Source organism: Gekko japonicus, unplaced genomic scaffold (assembly GCF_001447785.1).
Source record: "Gekko japonicus isolate JY-2015 unplaced genomic scaffold, Gekko_japonicus_V1.1 scaffold219, whole genome shotgun sequence".
NCBI lineage: Eukaryota > Metazoa > Chordata > Lepidosauria > Squamata > Gekkonidae > Gekko > Gekko japonicus.
Genome location: NW_015165241.1, coordinates 1,096,570 through 1,115,714, shown reverse-complemented (window position 1 = coordinate 1,115,714; position 19,145 = coordinate 1,096,570). Strand labels below are relative to the sequence as shown.

General features: G+C 45.7%; 1 protein-coding gene across 1 annotated transcript in view; it reads right to left on the bottom strand.

Moving 5' to 3' along the window:
* Window positions 1-19,145, bottom strand: part of TNS1 (tensin 1) — a 432,414-nt gene that overhangs the window by 10,904 nt on the left and 402,365 nt on the right. Inside the window, exon 25 of the mRNA XM_015410026.1 lies at window positions 16,158-16,244. Within this exon, the coding sequence (XP_015265512.1) occupies window positions 16,158-16,244 (87 nt within the window). The remainder of the gene's footprint in view (window positions 1-16,157; window positions 16,245-19,145) is intronic.

Sequence of the window (19,145 nt, the reverse complement as noted above, 5' to 3'; positions counted from 1 at the left end):
ATCCAATTCGCCAACCTCAGAAAGTCATTTTATACCCTGGATTTCTCAGCCTCTTGGCAGTGCTGGGCAGACCTCTCTGTCTGAGTTGGAACTGACCCATTTAATTTATTTATTACTTCTTACGGTTTTTGCAACCAGAGTCATAAAAAGGACATCTCCTCATGGAGTCAGCCAAGGGGCAGAATCAGTGGGTCGGGGGGGACACAGCAAACCCCAAGAACTCTAGGCTCTATCTTGCTTCCAATGGCATCAAGAACATGCCAGGATCTAAAGGCCTTTATGGACTTCTACGGCCCATTTCTGAGCCTATGAACTAATTGGATTTATACCCCACCATTCACTGCCTGAAGGCGTCTCAGAGCGGCTTACAGTCTCCTTTCCCTTCCCCTCCCCACAACAGACACCCTGTGAGGTAGGTGGGACTGAGAGAGCTATTTCGAGAACTGCTTGTGAGAGAACAGCTCTGTAAGAACTTGTGACTGACCCAAGGTCACACCAGCAGCAGCATGTGGAGGAGTGGGGAATCAAACCTGGTTCTCCCAGAGTAGAGTTCGTGCTCCTAACCCTTCACCAAACGTCATGCAGACATATGGCAAAAAAGAAAAGACCATTCCGATCCTGATGAGTAGATCTGATCATCTGTTCATCCACAGTAAATGTATGTTAGAGAAGCTAATGGCCAGCCTCCTATTCATTTTGTGTTCAGAGACAGGGCCCAGGACACAGAATGAAAGACTCTTTGAAAAGCTAGTCAGACTCAGGTGGTTTCCACAGGGAGAGGGGCTGGTGTGGAGAGAGAGCCATTGCTGATATGGCTGCAGGCAAACTGCAGTGGCAATGGACCTTCCACGTGGCAGTTTTCCCCTACCTGGTCCCCCAGCAGTGGCCAGCTCCTTCCCTGGGCCACCATGGCTACTGCAGTGTTTTTAAAAAAATCAGCACTAGAATATTTTAATATTAACATACCATTACAACAACAGGTGTAACCAGTTCTATGAATTCCCAGCTTTCATTTTTAAAAAGTCTTTAGTGATATCTTTCCCCTTGTATCTCTCTAAAGGAAGAACCTAGGCTGATTTCGCACTAGAGCTGCCTCGATGTTGCACCGCCGTTTGCCCCGATACTATTGTTCAATTTCACACCCAAAGCCGTGGGGCTGCATTTGACCCACGGCTTCGCCCGATTTCCTCCGCAGTTTCGTGATCCTCAAAAAACAGGATCACGAAACTGCGGGAGAAATCTGGCGAAGCTGCAAGTCAAAATGCAGCCCTGCAGCTTCGGGTGTGAAATCGACCAATAATATCGGGGCAAACAGCGGCGCAACATCGAGGCAGTTCTAGTGTGAAATCAGCCCTAGAGACTTACTTTAAAAAAAAAGAAAGAAAGCTGGGAAGTCAATTACGCCTATTGTTACAATGGTATAGCAATATAGCAATATTCTAGTGCTGGGTTATTTTATTTTTTTTAAAAAACCCAAATTCCATGGTAGGGGAGGAAGAAATGGCTCCCACGGTGACAGGGTCAGTGAAGATGGATACCATGTAGGTAGGAAAATCCAGTCTTTACTGCAAACTTTCCCCAAACTTTGGAGCAATGTAATGTTGAGAAAGATCAGAGAAAAGCCTGCTTCCCAACAGCACTGAAGCCAGGGCAGAGTGGGTGAAAATTTTCTAATAAAAAGCCTGCCATTAAAATACTGTATTTTTCCATATATAAACATATGAAAAACAAAAAATGAAGTCATTTGAAAGCTGTCTGAATGAAAACAAAATCACTGATTCAAAACTTCATTCTGGCAAGGTTGACTTAGGCCCCAGTCACATGGGCCGGATAATCCGCAGGGGGCGGAGGTTTTTAGCTGCGGAGAAAAAAGAAGCGCAAGAGCGCGATCTCACGTTCCCCCACGGCTCCATCCTCTGGCTGTCAGCAGCCGATCAGACCAGCGAGGCAACACAGCAGAAACACAGCAGGACCGCATTCGTGCGCATGCGCCCAACACAGACGGCTGCTGGATGCAATGGGCTACCAGCACGTCTCCAATCAGACGCCTGTGTCAGCTATGCTGCCATGATGTTTATGGGCCCGCGCCGTGCATTAACTGGAAGATGCTACATCAAAGCAGGTAGTTTTTTACTCCGGGTTTTCAGAGGGAAGCCACAGGTTGGCCGCGGGTGTGCTCCACTTGCCAGATGTGGTGGTGTGATCACGCCCGAATAATCCGCCCACCACCTGTGGCTCTCCTGCAGCTACTTCCGCGTGTGAATGGGGCCTTAGAACATCTCAGGGCTTTAGTACCTAAATGATGCCCCCAAAGGCTGTAGCCTCCAAACATATCTGAAACATCTACATGCCCCACCCTTATCAACACACCTTAGGCTGCCAGGCTACTTTGTCTTGGCAGATCCCACAGTGTGGAACTTGCTTCCTTGAAGGACTGATTTCTATTTTTGCCTCTGGTCCTTTAAAGAAATCCTCCAGTTGTTTTATGTACCTGATGTACTTTTAAGGTATCCACAGCTGGTGTGCCTCATCTAGTATAATCTTGCATGTCTCTTCCTTGTTTTCCCTTTACACATGTTTTAATGTATTTATTTGATTAAATATCATATAGTATAATACTATCACAATAATAAGATACTATGTTAAGTGGCTGAAACAAGAGCACTATTTTATTGTATTTTAAGGTGCCCTCTATAAATATGGTGAGTAGTCAGCATTTATGTTTGTGGGGGGGGATTTACTGGGGGTATCTCATTTCCCCATCCCATACTATGTTCTCTTTTTCTTCCTTGAAAGCCCCATAGCCTCTCCTTTTCTTGCTTCCTACTCTCCTTTCCACCCTATCTTTATCCACCCCCCCCCCCACTTTCAGCTTTCCCTCCTTCACTTCCCCTTGTAGCCTCTGCCTGGAAAAAATTATAGCCCAGTTGCTCATTGCTGGCCTCCAGGCCCAGTTGCACAGTGGACTTGCAAGGCAGTATTTCACTTCCCCCCATATGCCCCATATTTCACCTTCTTCTTTCTCCCCTTTCCATGCGCAAACTAACCCGGATCTTCAGCTTCATTTTACTTCATATTTACTTCATTTTATATCCTGCCTTTCTCCCCAATGGGTACTCTAAGCAGTTTACGTCATTCTCCTCTCCTCCATTCTATTCTCACAACAACCCTGTGAGAAAGCGTAACTGGCCCTAATTCACCTGGCTTCCATTGTGCAGTGAGGAGTCCATCCTGGGTCTTCCAGATCTATTATGGAACGCTAACCTCTGCCCCACACTAGCTTTTGTGTGGTGACTGATGTTGAACAGCAGCAAGCAGATGCACCTGGGAAAGTTGGGCAAGTTAGGAGGTAGCGAGTTGCTCAGTGGTTGCTGCCAGGCCAGCACCCAACAAATCTTCCTCCAGTCCCGAAAAAGGCCCTGCCTCCTCCGCCTGCCTTTTTACTGACAGAAACTTCTGTTTGAAGCCTGGCAATGCTGTTCTGGTTCCCTAGCAATGTTCACTGAGGACATTTGTTTCTTAAAGCTGCAGGTACTGTTTCTATTATTGTTGGAGTTTTGAACACCTCAATGTGTTTTTTTCTTTTTCCTTTCCTTTTTTTCAAATTTCAGATTTTCCAGCAAACCTGGGGCTTTTACGGGTTTATGTAACGGTCTGTCTTTTGTGCTCAATTCTCCAATCTCTTGATTTAAGTATCCACAGATTTGAGGGTGTTTGTTCATGTTATTTATAGTCCATTTTTCTCACAGGGACTCAAGACGGATCACCCATAGTGAGGCTGAGGTCAGACTGGCAGTCTGAAGCGCGAGGGAGTCGTGGCAAAAAGATCTGGCACAAACTGTTCTGGGTTTTCCCGGTGACACTGCACCGACTGATGCGGGAGCATACCAGGGAGGAGGTGCAAGAGAGTGTTCACACTGTTGGCCCACCCCTGGCGGAGGCGTGGCTGTTAGGCGTGGCTTTCTTTTTTGTAATTGCGGTTTTCGGCATTCACACTTTGTTGGTGCGGGATGACCGCGCTCTCCACGGTTTGCTACCACTTTCACCAGGTACTTTTTAAACTCAGGAGGCAAGCGCTACAAGCCGGGCTGAGTGCTGGGGAACGCCTGACAGATGTGCCTGTGTGAACGACCCCTTTAATCTGTTTGTGAAACATCTCTGGCACGTGCCTGTCTCGGGGCAAACGGCCAGTCTGAACTCAGCCTGAGTCAATGCAATCAACAAATGGAACAGTCAGTAACCAATGCATTTAGATTTTAGAAGTCTGGAACCAGCAGAAAGGACTGAAACATGAAGTAAGCTTTACGCATCGTGAAGCATTAAGTAGAACAGAAATTACATAGATTGGATCCTACTTAAAATCAATGTTCCCTCTAAGCTACGGAGCCCTGTGAGCAAAAATTCTACTTTGTGAGCTACTGGCATTAAAGTTGTGAGCAGGTGAATTGACTGCTGCATAAGTTAGTTTGCTCTGGAGCCATCCTTCTTGAGCTAAGACAATAATGTGTGAGCCGGAGGCTAAAAAACTGTGAGCTAGCTCACACTAACTCAGCGTAGAGGGAACACTGTTTACAATAAGCTGTACACAGCAGTATAGACCACAGTCCCTCATCATTTATCTAAGCAAATTTCTGAGCCATTTTGTACACTGCAACCCTATTAACTGCGCAGAAAAGCCCTCTTAAATAATTCAGTATTGCATAATTTGTGGAAAGCCAGGAGACTGGGAGCTTTCCTGACCTCCTCAGGCAGGCCATTCTAAGAGATACAACAGAGAGAGCACACATGTGGGCAGTTGTTGATTTTGCCCATTTGCAGGTTGGTACTTGCAAAAGGCCCTGCTCAGATGAGTGAAGCTGTCATGGCAGACAGCTATTCTTCTTAAATTATTAAATTAAGAGCTTAAATTTAAGATATTCCGCTTAAATTGCAGTCACCTCAGTTTATTCCTCTAAATATGACTTAATTTTCTCCTAGGAAGCTCCACCATGACCCTCCCACACAACACTTCTGGAGAAATTATATCAGCAGTAAAAAACAACATTTGGATGGAGAATGAGGGAGTTCAAACATTAGCAAAATCATGGGCAAACAACAAAGAAAACACCAGCCAAATCCACCCCTTTAGTTACATTTTCTCATCCGCTGTGTATTTTAATGTGAGAGTCCTTCTATGACTACTATGGCAAATGAAACTATAGGTGGGAGAAGAATGTCCCTTCCTCTGAGAGTCTGATCTGAAGGTTAAACTCCATTCAACAACTGTCACACTACCCTCACAAGGGGAGATATGAGGAAATGAAGGGACATGTTCTTGGATTAAGGATGGATCTGCAGCATTGTGACGCGAAGTGCCTCAGCTGTTGGCTGGGTGAGAGGAATAGCTGTCAACAGAGATATAAACAAAGTTTTTTAAAGGCATCACCCATGCCTGCCTGATAAGCAGTCTCATAAGGATGGGCCAGGGACAGACATAAATTATCCATCAGTAATGAGTGACTTAAAGCAGCACTCACGGCCAGTTTGTTTGCAACATCTCTAGACCTCAATATCCTATAATGGTACAGCACACTCGTATTGGCATGCCATTATATATTTACATCCTCGCAGACTTAAATCAATGCAGAAAATAACTCTGATGACTTTAAAAAGGGTTCTAATACAGCACAGTTCTATAGACTTTGTAGGGCGGGATATAAATCCCAAAAATAAATAAATACATTCACAGTAAGCTCCACCCTTTCCCACTTAATGCATCTCAGCCCTATACACATCCCACAGATCAACAGAGAGCTCTAAAATGTGGAGTTACCAGGGGTAATTTCCTGCGGGAGCGCACAGGAGCAGAGCTCCGGCAGTAAGGAACCCAGGGGGTGGGCACATGCAGCAAGCCCCGCCCCCTGCTCCCAGCAGCCCTCAGTCAGGCTACAAGGAGCAAAAAGTAACCAGGTAAGTTGCAGAGCCCCCCCCCCCGCCTTCAGGTACAAGCTCCCCTCCTCTGTGAGGACAGATCTGTGCGCCCCCCCCCACAACAGCTAGCAATCCAAAACAGTCCAATGGAGCCTGAGTGGTGGGTGTTCCCTTCTGACACACTTCCAGTGATGTCAGGGGGTGTGGCATATGCAAACAAGTTATGCTAATAAGTTATGCTAATGAGCTCCTGCACCTCTTTATCTATGAAATGACCCCTGGGAGTTACTGTGTCTGTTGCAGAGAGACCTGCATACACACTATAGCCAGGTATTTGGTATCTCTACTATCTTGGACCTTGAGCCTTTGGCATAGGCTCCATTTGTTTAACATTTTCTCTTTACCTCATTGCTCCCCTGTCTCAGAGTTGAAAACAGGTCTTATTGCTTCTCTTTCTTTTGGTAAGTCTTTCTTTTATTGCTTCTCTTTTTTGGGGGTAAGTTGATCCCCCCAGAGATGTATAGGCATTTTTCTGACTGGTGGTCACCTGTTTTGCCCATACATAGCCACTAAACTATATAGCCAGGGGTCGTTTCGTAGAAAAAGAGCTAGGGGAACTCATTAGCATAACTCATTAGCATATGCCACACCCCCTGACATCACCAGAAGTGTGTCATAAGGCCACACCCCCTGCCATCACTGGAAGTGTGTCATAAGGCCACACCCACCCCTCAGTCTTAGTCTTAAAGGTTAGTCTTAAAGGTGCTATTTGTTAGTCTTAAAGGTGCTATTTGAACTCTTGGACTACTTTGCAGCAACAGACTAACACAGCTACCTCGGGGAAGCTCCTGGATGGGGCTGGGAGTCCTTGCGGAGGCCACGTGGAGTGGCCTCAGCCAGGCAGAGGGGGAGGACGCCAACTTACCCTCCTGCTTCTTCCTCCTTCTGCAACAGAATGAGGCTGGAAGCAGGGGGCGGCCGGAAGAAGGGGGCGGGGCTTCGTCGTGTGCCCCGCCCCCCGCACCTCACCCGGGGGAACTGCGATCCCCCGCGATCCCCCCCGAATTGACCTCTGTATATAGCAAATTGTTGGAGCGCAGTTTGGAGGATGGGGAGACTTTCAATCACGTTATCTATCCAGAACAGGGTTTAGGAAAGGATTAGGTATTATTGACTATTGCATGACTTGTTATCAGCTGGTCCAACTAAGTATTAAGAGTCCCTCTAAGTCCATGTTTACTGCATTTTGTCAACTGGGAATTGACTGTGGATGAAATTAGCAGGCACTAATATGGACAAACACTTATTGTTCCTGTTATGGGAGCTTCATGCAGGTATTTTTGCTAGAACCAAGGTGGGCTTTAACTGAGGACAGATGGTATGGTATTTGTCCCCTTGATGTGTATTGGATTAAAAAGGATTTTGCACAAATTGGATAATTTCTGTAAGGATGCTTTAAACATTAATTTTGCCAAGACCAGGGTAGAGGCTTTGAAGGCTTAAGTGGCCAGATGGCGAACTCACCTTATTGTTGGAAAGGGTGCCATCAAATTGGGAATTTTGCTCATTGTTGGTGGTGCTGTGAGAAAATTAAACATTTTTGGATGGAGGTAATCTCAGTACTTTAAAAAGTCACTTCAATATCGATCCCTCTTACACCTGAAACTCTATTTTTGAATTCTTGGCCCAAAGATTTATCTTGCCGCCCACATAGATCCACTATTGAAGTCATGTTGGATGCTGCCAAGACTGCTATAGCATCATACTGGAAGGATGCAAAATCACCAAATATTGAGGTATGGTATAGGAAATTGTGGTCTCATTACTTTATGGACTCTGTCTCAGCTCAAATAGGTTCTAATGCTCACTCGTCATTACATTCCACATTCACTGCAAAATGGTACCCAGTTATGGACTTTTTGTCCCAACAACAATTTATCCCATCTGAATGGTCTTCAACTTCATAAATGGTTATGAAAATTATAAATTACATATTCTAAATTATTGTTCAGGTAGATTAATTCACTGTAGTGTGACACTCAACTTTGTATTTTGTTAAAATATTGCACAGGTTTTTGTAAAAGTTATAACTTTTGAACATGATTCTAAGTATTGTATTGGCTTTGCTAATATGCTTTTATAGTAGTATCTAGTATGAAGGTTCAAGGTTTTCTATTCTTTACTTCTGTAAAAATTGTGGATTATTTGCAATAAAACTCCAATAAAGTGTTTTTTTTTAATAAACAGTGGCCAGATGATTGCTATAAAACTCCAATAAAGTGTTTATTAAAAAAAAGTGGCCAGATGGTAATTCCACTGAACAATGCAAAACCTTTGAATATCTCAGGGTGACCTGTAGTAAAACCCTCTCATGAAAAGCACACTTGGAAACCACAAAGATCTTTAGTTTTGAGAACCACAGGTGCCATCTTGAAATTTTACAGTTTGAAAGGAGGATTTTTGATTGAGCCAGCTTTGAAATTGTTCCATACTATGGCAATTCCACATTTCCTATATGGTACAGAGATCTGGGGTGGCAATGAATCACGACCCTGAAACCTATTCAAAATCTCTTTTTAAAGAGAATTTTAGCTTTGCCTCATGGAACTCCTGCAGCTTTATTGCAGGGTGAACTTGGATTACCCTCAGTTAGAGTGCACACACATGTTGGCCTATGCAGATTCTGGAGAAAGCTAAACAATCTTTCTATAAGTCTGCTTTTAAGGTAAAGCATTGTACTACTGCACTTGGATGCTACCTGTGTAGCTGTCTTCAACAGTATTGTTTACTGTTATTCCCTAGTAGATGACTGTTGGGGTGCCCCCTTCAATATAAGAGATTTTATCTTTAAGATTAACGCTATGTTAGACAGAAATACAATCTCTCACTCTAGATTTTCTCCCTGGTTCAAATTGTCTAAAAATGATCATGGCAGAGCTTCTTATCTGTCTAACATTACTTCCCCCAATCTTAGAATAGATGTAATATTTTTGCGATTTCAAAGTATGCCTTCTTCTATTATAGCAGGTCACTATACAAAAACACTGACTTCTGCTCATCTATGTATTTGTTAAGCCTTGGTCCCAGAGGATCTTCCACATTATATTTTGTACTGTAATGGCCTTTGGCCTCATAAAATAAATATTTTGCTTTGCTTTGTATCTGTTGTGGACTCCCCTAATATAATTTTTCAGTAGTGAGGCTGCACTGCTTCTTCTAGGTGGTGGGGAAATACAAAGGTAAGGAGAAAGGGGTAGTGTATACAAGACAATAAACCGTATAGTCCTTGGATGAGAGGAAAAAAAATGTATCAGAATGCTTGAAATTCCACACTGCTCTAGACACAGTGCTTTTCCTGTCACAATTGCAGTTACCCACTTGATCTCTCTATTTATTTATTATTTAATATATTGCAAAAATATAGTCTGTTTTTTTCTCTGCAAAGAAGACTCTAAGTAACTAACAACAGAAATTAAAACATGTTTTTTATAATCTAGTCCAGAATCAGGCAGTACCAAAACAACCTTGAATACAAACATCATGACTTAAAATAGCCACGGGCTAGAACTTGCCACTGATTAACCTGACACAGTGTATCTATTTGAAGTTCCTTTATTATGCTTGACCTAACTGTGTATCCCCAGTTCTAACAAAGAACGTGTTTGAGTATGTCTTCAACGCTTTGAAATAAATTTTGCTTTTCTTGAAAACGTGGATTTATTCTCGATGCTTGGGGATCCAACATATTGTTAGAACTGCCTTTTCCTATCGTTCCGAATCTGACAAGATCATGAGCGGAATTGAGGGAAATCTCAGCACCGCGAATGGGTGGAAGAAGGGGATATTCGGGCCCCTTACCTGATCCGTAGTTTCCACAAGAGGTTCCCGGACAAACCGGGAGGTCTCCCGCCCAGCCCGGGAGATCTCCCGCCCGACCCGGGAGGTGTGTTGTAAGTGTATTTTAAGGGGGGCAGTATGTCAGCAAGCTGCCATTCTGTTTTCTGTGACCTCTGTGTACATATCCTTTCCCTGTTGCACCCGGCTTGTTTTCTATCATCCTGCTCCTGCGTTGGAATGCACAAGATAACTGCTGGAGGTTGTGTGGGGGAGAAGATGCTGTAATGCTTGCCTATTGCTTTTCTCATGAGTCCTGCACCTGTGTTTTGTCTGATGTTCTGCCTGGTTCCCATGGACTGGGCGCGCAACCGTTTCATTAGCCCGCCAGCGGGAATGCTATTCATTGGATCTGTATCTGTTTGAATTTCCTTTATTATGCTTGACCTAACTGTGTATCCCCAGTTCTAACAAAGAACGTGTTTGAGTATGTCTTCAACGCTTTGAAATAAATTTTGCTTTTCTTGAAAACGTGGATTTATTCTCGATGCTTGGGGATCCAACATATTGTTAGAACTGGGGATACACAGCCGCCGGCGGGACCGCCTCAGCAAGGGCCTGTGCAACAGCCGATGCCGGGGGGTCCGCCGGTGCCGGGTCTGCCGCCGCCGATGAGGCCAATGCCAGCGGGGCCACCGGTTGGTCCGGGTCTCCCTCTCAGGGGAGTTCCGGGTCAGCTGGGACCGTTGGTAAGGCCTCCACGGCCCAGACCCAAAGATCTACTGGAGGCTACCTTTGACGGCAACCCAGATGAACTCGCTTTCTTCACGGTGAGAGTGCATAAATTCGTAGAAGAGAGCCGACACCTGTTCCGAAATGAAGCTGGCCTTATTGATGTCATCTCGGCGAGACTGAAAGGAGACGCCGCCACATGGTATGTTGGACTGCACAATGACCGCGGTCCGGAACTTTTGAATTTGCGAGCATTCATGTGGGCGCTGCGGGCGAGGTTTGAAGATGTCAACGCGAGCCAAAGAGCTAAAGCGTTTCTCCGCACCTACCGCCAGAACAAGAAGTCGGTTCGCGAGTACACTCTGGAATTCCACAAGCAAGCAGCAAAGCTCCGAGACTACCCTGATCATATATTGGCTGAGATGTATCGATTGGGACTCAACGCAGACATCCGAGAAACGGTTCTGAAGACTGTCAATCCTGTCTCCCTGATGGCCTGGACCCAGGAAGCTGAAAATGCAGAGGATCGGCTCACCACCATCAAACTCGACTTGGCTGCTACGACCAACAGACCCGCCGCTGCCAGTGCCTCCAGACCCAAGACTCAACGCCTGTCGGAATCGGCACGAGAACTACGTATGAAGATGGGGCTCTGTCTCAAGTGCGGGGAGAAGGGGCATTTCGCTGTGGATTGTGGCAGCCGTCAGGTAAAAGACAAGCCGCCTACTCCGAGCCCTAAGACGCCACTGACGAGGCAGAAGGGGATGGCTAAACCGCGTTTCTCCAAAGCTCTGCAGGCGGCCCAAGGCCCGGAGGGAATCGAACCGTCTGCTGCCGAGTCAGAAGAAGAGGTGGTGCCTGAAACGGCGGAAAACGACAACGGCCTGTTGTGAGAGGCGCAAAACGACAAGGCCATTCTAATGCTGCGCCCAAGGTGGTGAGAGAAACCCCTTCCCTGTTTTTCGTGACTGTCTCGTTAATGAATCCGCTCCTGGGGACCCACGTTAGGGTGAGAGCGTTGATTGATTCTGGGTGTGGGAGGGATCTCATCAGCCCTAGAGTGTTATTGGCACTGGAAGCGGGGATAGTCCCCTTGAAGTCTCCCATCATTTTTACCCAAATGGATGGGGCACCCATGGAACCTTGTACACACGAGACTATGGCTTTGCGGTTGGGGGCTGGCGATCATTGGGAATCCAGATCCTTCATTGTTACCCCTAAATCGCAGTTTGACTTAGTACTGGGGAGTCCCTGGTTGTTTACCCATGACCCTTACATCTTGTGGGAAGAAGGGGTTGTCAAATTTGTGTCGGCTAAATGTGTAGATCACTGCTGGTTGGACTCGTGGGGGGACCAGCCGACCGCACAGTTCCCCTGCGGCGCTTTGCAGCCGGAAGAGTTAGCTTCTTTGCCTCGAGAGTATAGAGACTTGGCGAAAGTGTTTGGCGAAGATGAAGCTAACGAATTGCCCCCCCATCGCTCTACTGACTGTGCTATTGAACTTTTGCCTGACTGTAAATTACCTAAAGGTAAAATCTATGCGATGGGGCCGGCTGAGAAAGTTGAACTGCGGAACTTTATTGATAAAAACCTAGCCCGAGGTTTCATTCGCCCGGCTTCCTCCCCTTTCGCCGCGCCTGTACTTTTCCGAAAGAAGAAAGACGGGGGGCTTAGATTGTGCACTGATTATAGGGGTCTGAACGCTGTTTCTTTGTCCAATGCTTACCCCCTCCCGCTAATCAAGGACTTGGTAGCTGAGGCCACCAAGGGCAAAATCTTCTCGAAACTTGACCTCCGAGATGCATATTTCCGTGTGCGCATTCGGGAGGGGGATGAAAGTAAGACTGCATTTAATACCCCTTTGGGGCAGTTTGAGTACCTCGTTATGCCCTTCGGGCTTCAAGGGGCTCCGGGGGTCTTCATGAACCTAATCAATGAGGTCCTACATGAGTTCTTGTTCAAAGGAGTGGTCCTTTACCTTGATGACGTGTTGCTGTACTCTCAGGACCTCCCGTCGCATATTAAATTGGTGCGCCAGGTCCTTAAGCGACTTTATGAACACCACCTGTTTGCAAAGCTGTCAAAATGTGAATTCCACAAGACATGCATTGACTTTTTGGGTTATCGCATCTCTGGGGGGAAGGTGGAAATGGACCCTGCTAAAATACAGGCTGTACTTGACTGGGAACCCCCCAGGACCCGCAAACAATTGCAAATGTTCCTCGGATTTGCCAATTTTTACAGAAATTTCATCCAGAATTTCGCTCAAATTGCCCTTCCTCTGACTGATTTGCTAAAGACCAAGGGGAAGGGTTTTGATGCTACGAAACCAGGCGCCCCGCTTAAATGGTCCCCTGCTTGCGCAGAGGCTTTTGAGAAACTTAAACTGATGTTCACCTCTGAGCCAGTGCTGGCGCGCCCTGATGAAACTAAAAAATTCATTGTCCAAACTGATGCCTCGGATGTGGCAATGGGGGCCGCTATTTTGCAAGAAGGGGAAGATGGTCGTTTACACCCCCTCGCATTTGTGTCTAAAAAGTTTTCTGACGCTGAACGAAACTGGGGGATTTGGGAGAAGGAGGCATCAGCGATCCGGCTGGCTCTCTCCACTTGGAGGCAGTGGTTGGAGGGGGCGCAACTGCCATTTGAAGTCTGGACTGACCATAAAAATCTGGAAATGCTGAAATCCCCCCGTTCTCTCAACGCTAAACAACTTCGTTGGGCGGACTTCTTTGCTAAGTTTCGATTCACTCTTCGTCATTTCCCTGGGACGGCTAATTCCCTGGCTGACGCGCTCTCACGCCTCCCACAACATGACAGTCAGCGTGAGATCATCATGGACTCTGTTTTTTCCCCCTCCCACCTGGGGGGGGCTGTGGTCACCCGTGCGCAAGCGCGATCCATTCCGCGTTCTGATGAAACTTCGCCTTCCCTTTTCCCTGGGGGGGGGGGGGCTGGGTCCAGAAATATATGTCTGCTTTTACTGCTGATGATGATGCCTCCCTGAAAGCGTTGCCAGATTGTGTCCGTAGCCCTGAAGGTCTGATTTATTCTGGAGACAAACTGTATGTGCCTATTTCAATGAGGAGGGAGGTGATGGAGTCTGCTCACGGTTCGAAACTGGCAGGGCATTGGAGTTTTGTTAAATCTCTGCAACTCATCCGCAGACAGTTCTGGTGGCCACAGATGCGCAAAGACCTCTTGACTTTTGTTCGGTCCTGCCAAACCTGTGCCTTGACTAAACCCAGAGTGGGCAAGCCTCCTGGTCTTCTGCAGCCACTCCCTACCCCATCGAGACCGTGGGAAGTGGTGTCCATGGACTTTATTACTGACCTCCCTGCGAGCAAAGGGAACACTGTTATTTGGGTGGTTGTTGATTTATTTTCTAAGCAAGCTCATTTTGTGCCTTTTCCTTCCTTGCCTACAGCTCAGAGGTTGGCGAAATCGTTTATGTCTCACGTGGTGAAAATTCATCAATTACCTGCTAAATTAATTTCTGACAGGGGGACCCAATTTGTTTCTAAGTTTTGGAGGGAACTTCTTTCCATTTTAGGGGTGGAACAAGGGCTCAGCAGCGCGTATCATCCTGAAACTGACGGACAAACGGAACGAGTTAATCAGACCCTGGAGCAATATCTTCGTTGTTTTACTAATTATCAACAGAATGATTGGTGTGAATTGTTGCCTCTTGCTGAATATTGTTATAACAATACTGTCCATAGCTCCACGGGCATGTCTCCTTATAAAGCTGTCTCTGGTTACGACAGCCCCCCCTCCCTTTCCTGGAGGGGATGGGCCAACGTCCTGTGGGGGATGCTGATACCTGGTGTATGTCCTTGCAAAAAGCATGGCCTCTGCTATGCCAAACACTTGACGCAGCCAAGGCTGCTTACAAGACCCAGGCAGACAAGGGTAGGGTGGTGGGGTTTGATCTGAAACCTGGGGATCTTGTGTATGTCTCGACCAAGAACATTAAGATGCTGCGGCCTAGCAGGAAATTGGGGTGGAAGTTCATTGGTCCATTCAAAGTGCGTAAAGTCATAAATGATGTGGCGGTTGATGTTGTTTTGCCTAAGAATTTACGTGCTCTGCATTCTGTTTTTCACATGAGCCTGTTGAAGAAGGATCCTGGCCCGTCTCCCTGGAGACCAGCAGTTACTCCTCCTCCACCTGTCATTTTGGAAGGGGATGAACATTTTGAGATCGCTGATATCCTTGATTGTAAATTGAAACGTGGTAAACTCTGGTACCTTATCGAATGGGTTGATTTCGGTCCCCAGCACCGCGAATGGGTGGAAGAAGGGGATATTCGGGCCCCTTACCTGATCCGTAGTTTCCACAGAAGGTTCCCGGACAAACCGGGAGGTCTCCCGCCCAGCCCGGGAGGTCTCCCGCCCAGGCCGGGAGGTGTGTTGTAAGTGTATTTTAAGGGGGGCAGTATGTCAGCAAGCTGCCATTCTGTTTTCTGTGACCTCTGTGTACATATCCTTTCCCTGTTACACCCGGCTTGGTTTCTATCATCCTGCTCCTGCGTTGGAATGCACAAGATAACTGCTGGAGGTTGTGTGGGGGAGAAGATGCTGTAATGCTTGCCTATTGCTTTTCCCATGAGTACTGCACCTGTGTTTTGTCTGATGTTCTGCCTGGTTCCCACGTACTGGGCGCGCAACCGTTTCATTAGCCCGCCAGCGGGAAAGCTCTCCATTGGATCTGTATCTATTTGAAGTTCCTTTATTATGCTTGACCTAACTGTGTATCCCCAGTTCTAACAAAGAACGTGTTTGAGTATGTCTTCAACGCTTTGAAATAAATTTTGCTTTTCTTGAAAACGTGGATTTATTCTCGATGCTTGGGGATCCAACAGGCTTACAGATTAAAGGATCTGTTCTTCAAAAGATTAAGCTACTTAACTGTACTCTATTTTTAATGCTGTCAAACCTGTTATGGTTCAGAGGAGTTAAACAATGAAGGTCAAGCTTTTAGAATGCAAGTTCTAAGAGAAAACGGTTGAAAGAACCAAGACTATTTGGTCTAAAGAAGAGTACCAGGATGGTGAGGTAAGACCAAGAAAATTATTTTTAAATGTACAGAAAGCATCTAAAAATAGAATGGAAATAATACTTTTCTGTCAGAGGAATGAAAATCATTGTGCCAACCACCAGGGCCTGGGGATCCAATGCAAACATCTATCCAGAGCCTGCAGTAGGTTACCAATGAATTAAGGTGGCCAAAAGATTGGTCTTGTTACTCCAGGTAATCTCCAGAGCACAAAGGGAAGGGATTCTGCCCACTAGTAATGCCATACAGAAACCATACTATACTGTGGTGAACTTTCTCATCCTGGAATAGCTTGGTCATATGTACATTCTGAATCTTTTTGAGAAAGGTGAATTATAAATGCTCTAAAATCAATCAATAAAAAGCAGGGTTATGGAAAAAGTGGTGATGTGCAGTAAAATGATTATCTGTAGCTACACAACAGATACTGCAAACCCACGGTCTGAATCAAGGCTAGCAATGGAAGCCCACAATCTGCCATTAATCTGTCATAATGTTCTGGTAGAATTAGGTGTTTTCTTGCAGATTTAGTGATTGTCTTCATCCACAGCGTCTAAAGCTGAACTTTTGTTTGCCAAGAACTCTTCACTAAACCACCCTTTTCTGCTAAGAAAGAAACTCACCTTGTTCTCTGGAGATCTCTGGTTTATACCAGTACTTGGAGGTATCCTGGACAAACTTCACGTTCGCTCGGGTCTCAGGGCTGCTGTCTAAGAGACATGGAAACAACAAACATAAGATGAGATACTCAGGGAAGGGATATCTTACAGGGTACCCCCAAGATGGCATACTTTTATTCCAAATTTAATCAATGGAGGAGGAGATTTGAGGGAAGATTTCCAAAGCATTGTCCTTCTCCCAGAACTCCTTCTAGGCCCCCACTAAATTAATGACTCTTTTTATTCCAGATTAAGAAACATTGAACATGCTTACAATAAAAAAAAACATATATCCAATCACATTATCCTAGTTATGGAGTAGAATAAGCAAATAACAGTATCTATTGTCTATGCATCAGGATCAAGTGAGGTCTGTGGTAAAACAAAGGATTCTAAATGTTGAAAGACAACACGATCTGAATAGATTGAAAAGTGATATAATTGATTTGAACACCTTAATTAGGCACTTATTGGTGCCTTATGTTAACAGTTTAGAGAATCCCAATTATAGGAGGGCTTTCACTCTGCTAAGATATGATGTGCTGCCTACTGCAGTACTGAAAGGCAAATATAAGAAGACACCTTTAGAAGAATTCCTATGCCCATGTGGGGATAGGAGTGTAATTTTTGACTGTAAAATCTATAAACAGATTCGGGAGGCATTGGTAGTACCAGTAATTTCTAGTTTCCCAGGGAATGGGGAAAGCTTGGTGTACCAGGACAGAGATGCATGTAGGATACATTTATTTATTTACAGCATTTATAGTCAAGTCCAATTTTCTCTAGCTGTCTGTCTAAGCTTTACATGCGCTTCCTGTCCTGCCTGCATTTTTGTTGGCAGAATGCATAGACGACTGGCTACTGTCGCTACCTGTACAGTAGTAAACAATATCACCAAAGAACAGTCACTTTCCACTTAACAGTTTGCTTTCTGTAAACAAACACCTGGGGTCCAATTAAATCCAATTAGGCATTTGGCTATTGGGGTATTTTTGCACCCCAAGCCCATTTAACATATTGGGGTTAAAAAATATCTAGTGTGTTTAAGACGAGTCCAAGGAACTATTTTGAAGTGCTCTGGAGGGATACAGCTCTTCGGGACAACTTGATGACCTTGTCTGATAACCTGAAAAATATTTACCTCACAGAGAGAAACACTTGTGAGGTAAAGAAAAAACACCCTAAGATATAATACTGTTACACATTATTAACTGTAGATGTTTTTATTTAATATTTATGAATGTTTATATTAGCTGTCGATCTTAGGTGACAAACAGAGCTTCACATTTTTAAAAAGCTTTGTAAAGCAACCATACCGCTCTGAAGTATTCAGTTTGCCAAAGGCGAGGGGGGAATCTATGTGAAAGAAAGATTCTGCTTCATGTCTGAGTGTGTTTTCAAACTCTGAATGCTTTAGTATTGCCAAACACAATGGTTCCTTCACCACAAACATTTTTGTATGAACTTTTACATCCCAATACAAAGGAATTTGTCCTTGAGGTGTGAATACACCCCAGAATACAATATGTGCAAACAGGGCTTTTTTTCTGTTGGAATGCACTGGAATAGCATTCTGGCACCTCTTCAACTCCTCCTGAGGTGACTCGAGGCTTCTAATGTCCTGGCCCCACTGGTGGACCTCCTGATGGCACCTGGTATTTCTGGCCACTGTGTGACACAGAGTGTTGGACTGGATGGGCCTTTGGCCTGATCCAACATTGGCATCTCTTATGTTCTTATGTTCTTATGAGGCCCCTCAGGATGAGCAGCAACCACTGCCACATTCCAGAGACAGCCGACACCACTGCCATTGTAACCTTCTCTTCCCCATGTCACAAGGCAGAGCAGGTTCTATTCTACACTTTGGTCTACCACACCTTAGCTAATGAGTGTGCACCTTCCCTGCAGAAAGGGGAGCCCCTTATTGGCCGTGCACCTTCTCTTCCTCCTCTTCCTCCTCATTCCCCAGGTCTTAGGCCCCTCCCCTCCCTATCAGCATATTCGTAAGGCAGGCACGCATGAGGGAGGGGCAGAAGCATTGTGCGGAGATGGTTTCCGAGGAGCCGAGGCTATAAAGTGCCAAACTTCCACTAGTCACTCTCGCTGCTGAAAATGGCTCCCCCGCCCACGCCCCTGGGACACTCCAGCTGTGGACCCCCCTTGCCTGACAGAAGCCAAGTGGAGCCCACCCAGCCCTGCCTGTCCCTGGCCAGGGGAGCTGTGTTAGTCTGATATAGCAAAAACAAACCAGTTTTGTGAAATCTGAAGGGCTAATAGCCTAGCAGAAGTCTTTGCAGGCTAGGGCTATAGCACATATAGAGGATTTTCACTAGGCAGACACCATGAGAGGGAGTGAAAGAAGCGGCACAGAGCAGGGAAAGTTAGCATGAATGGGCCTTGAGAGAAGAGTCCCTGGGTGGAGGAGTGGGGAGAAGGGAGGAGTTTCAGGTTGGTATACTTGCTTGATGGAGGATGCTGTGGCAGAACATCGAAGCTGGGGCAGTTTGGAGTCACAGAGACATGCCAAGGGGGAGACAGCCCTTTAGATACCCTTCTTTGGAGCAGGGCTCATGCAAAGCAGTTAGGAGAACAAAAAGGATAATTTTTAATTTGGAATGGAAGAAAAAGGAGAAGGATGTTTATCCTGGGGACCCATTTGATAGAAGATGTCATGGCAAAGAACTAAGGGCTTGAAAGCTGAGCTCTGTGAGGAAGGTAGATCAAGCTGCATTAGTCTGCAGCAATAAAAAAGAGCCAGGGTCCAGGAGCACCTTAAAGACTAACAAAATTTGTGGCAGGGTAGAAGCTTTTGCGTGTCACTGCTTGCTTCTTCAGAAGTGCATGTTTCACAGTGTGGTTTTGCAGAGGCTGTTGTGGTTGCATGCGAGGGAATCCCTGGAGCAGTGAAAATGGCTGGACATGAGGAGGACCTGAGGGAGGAGGAAGTCCAGA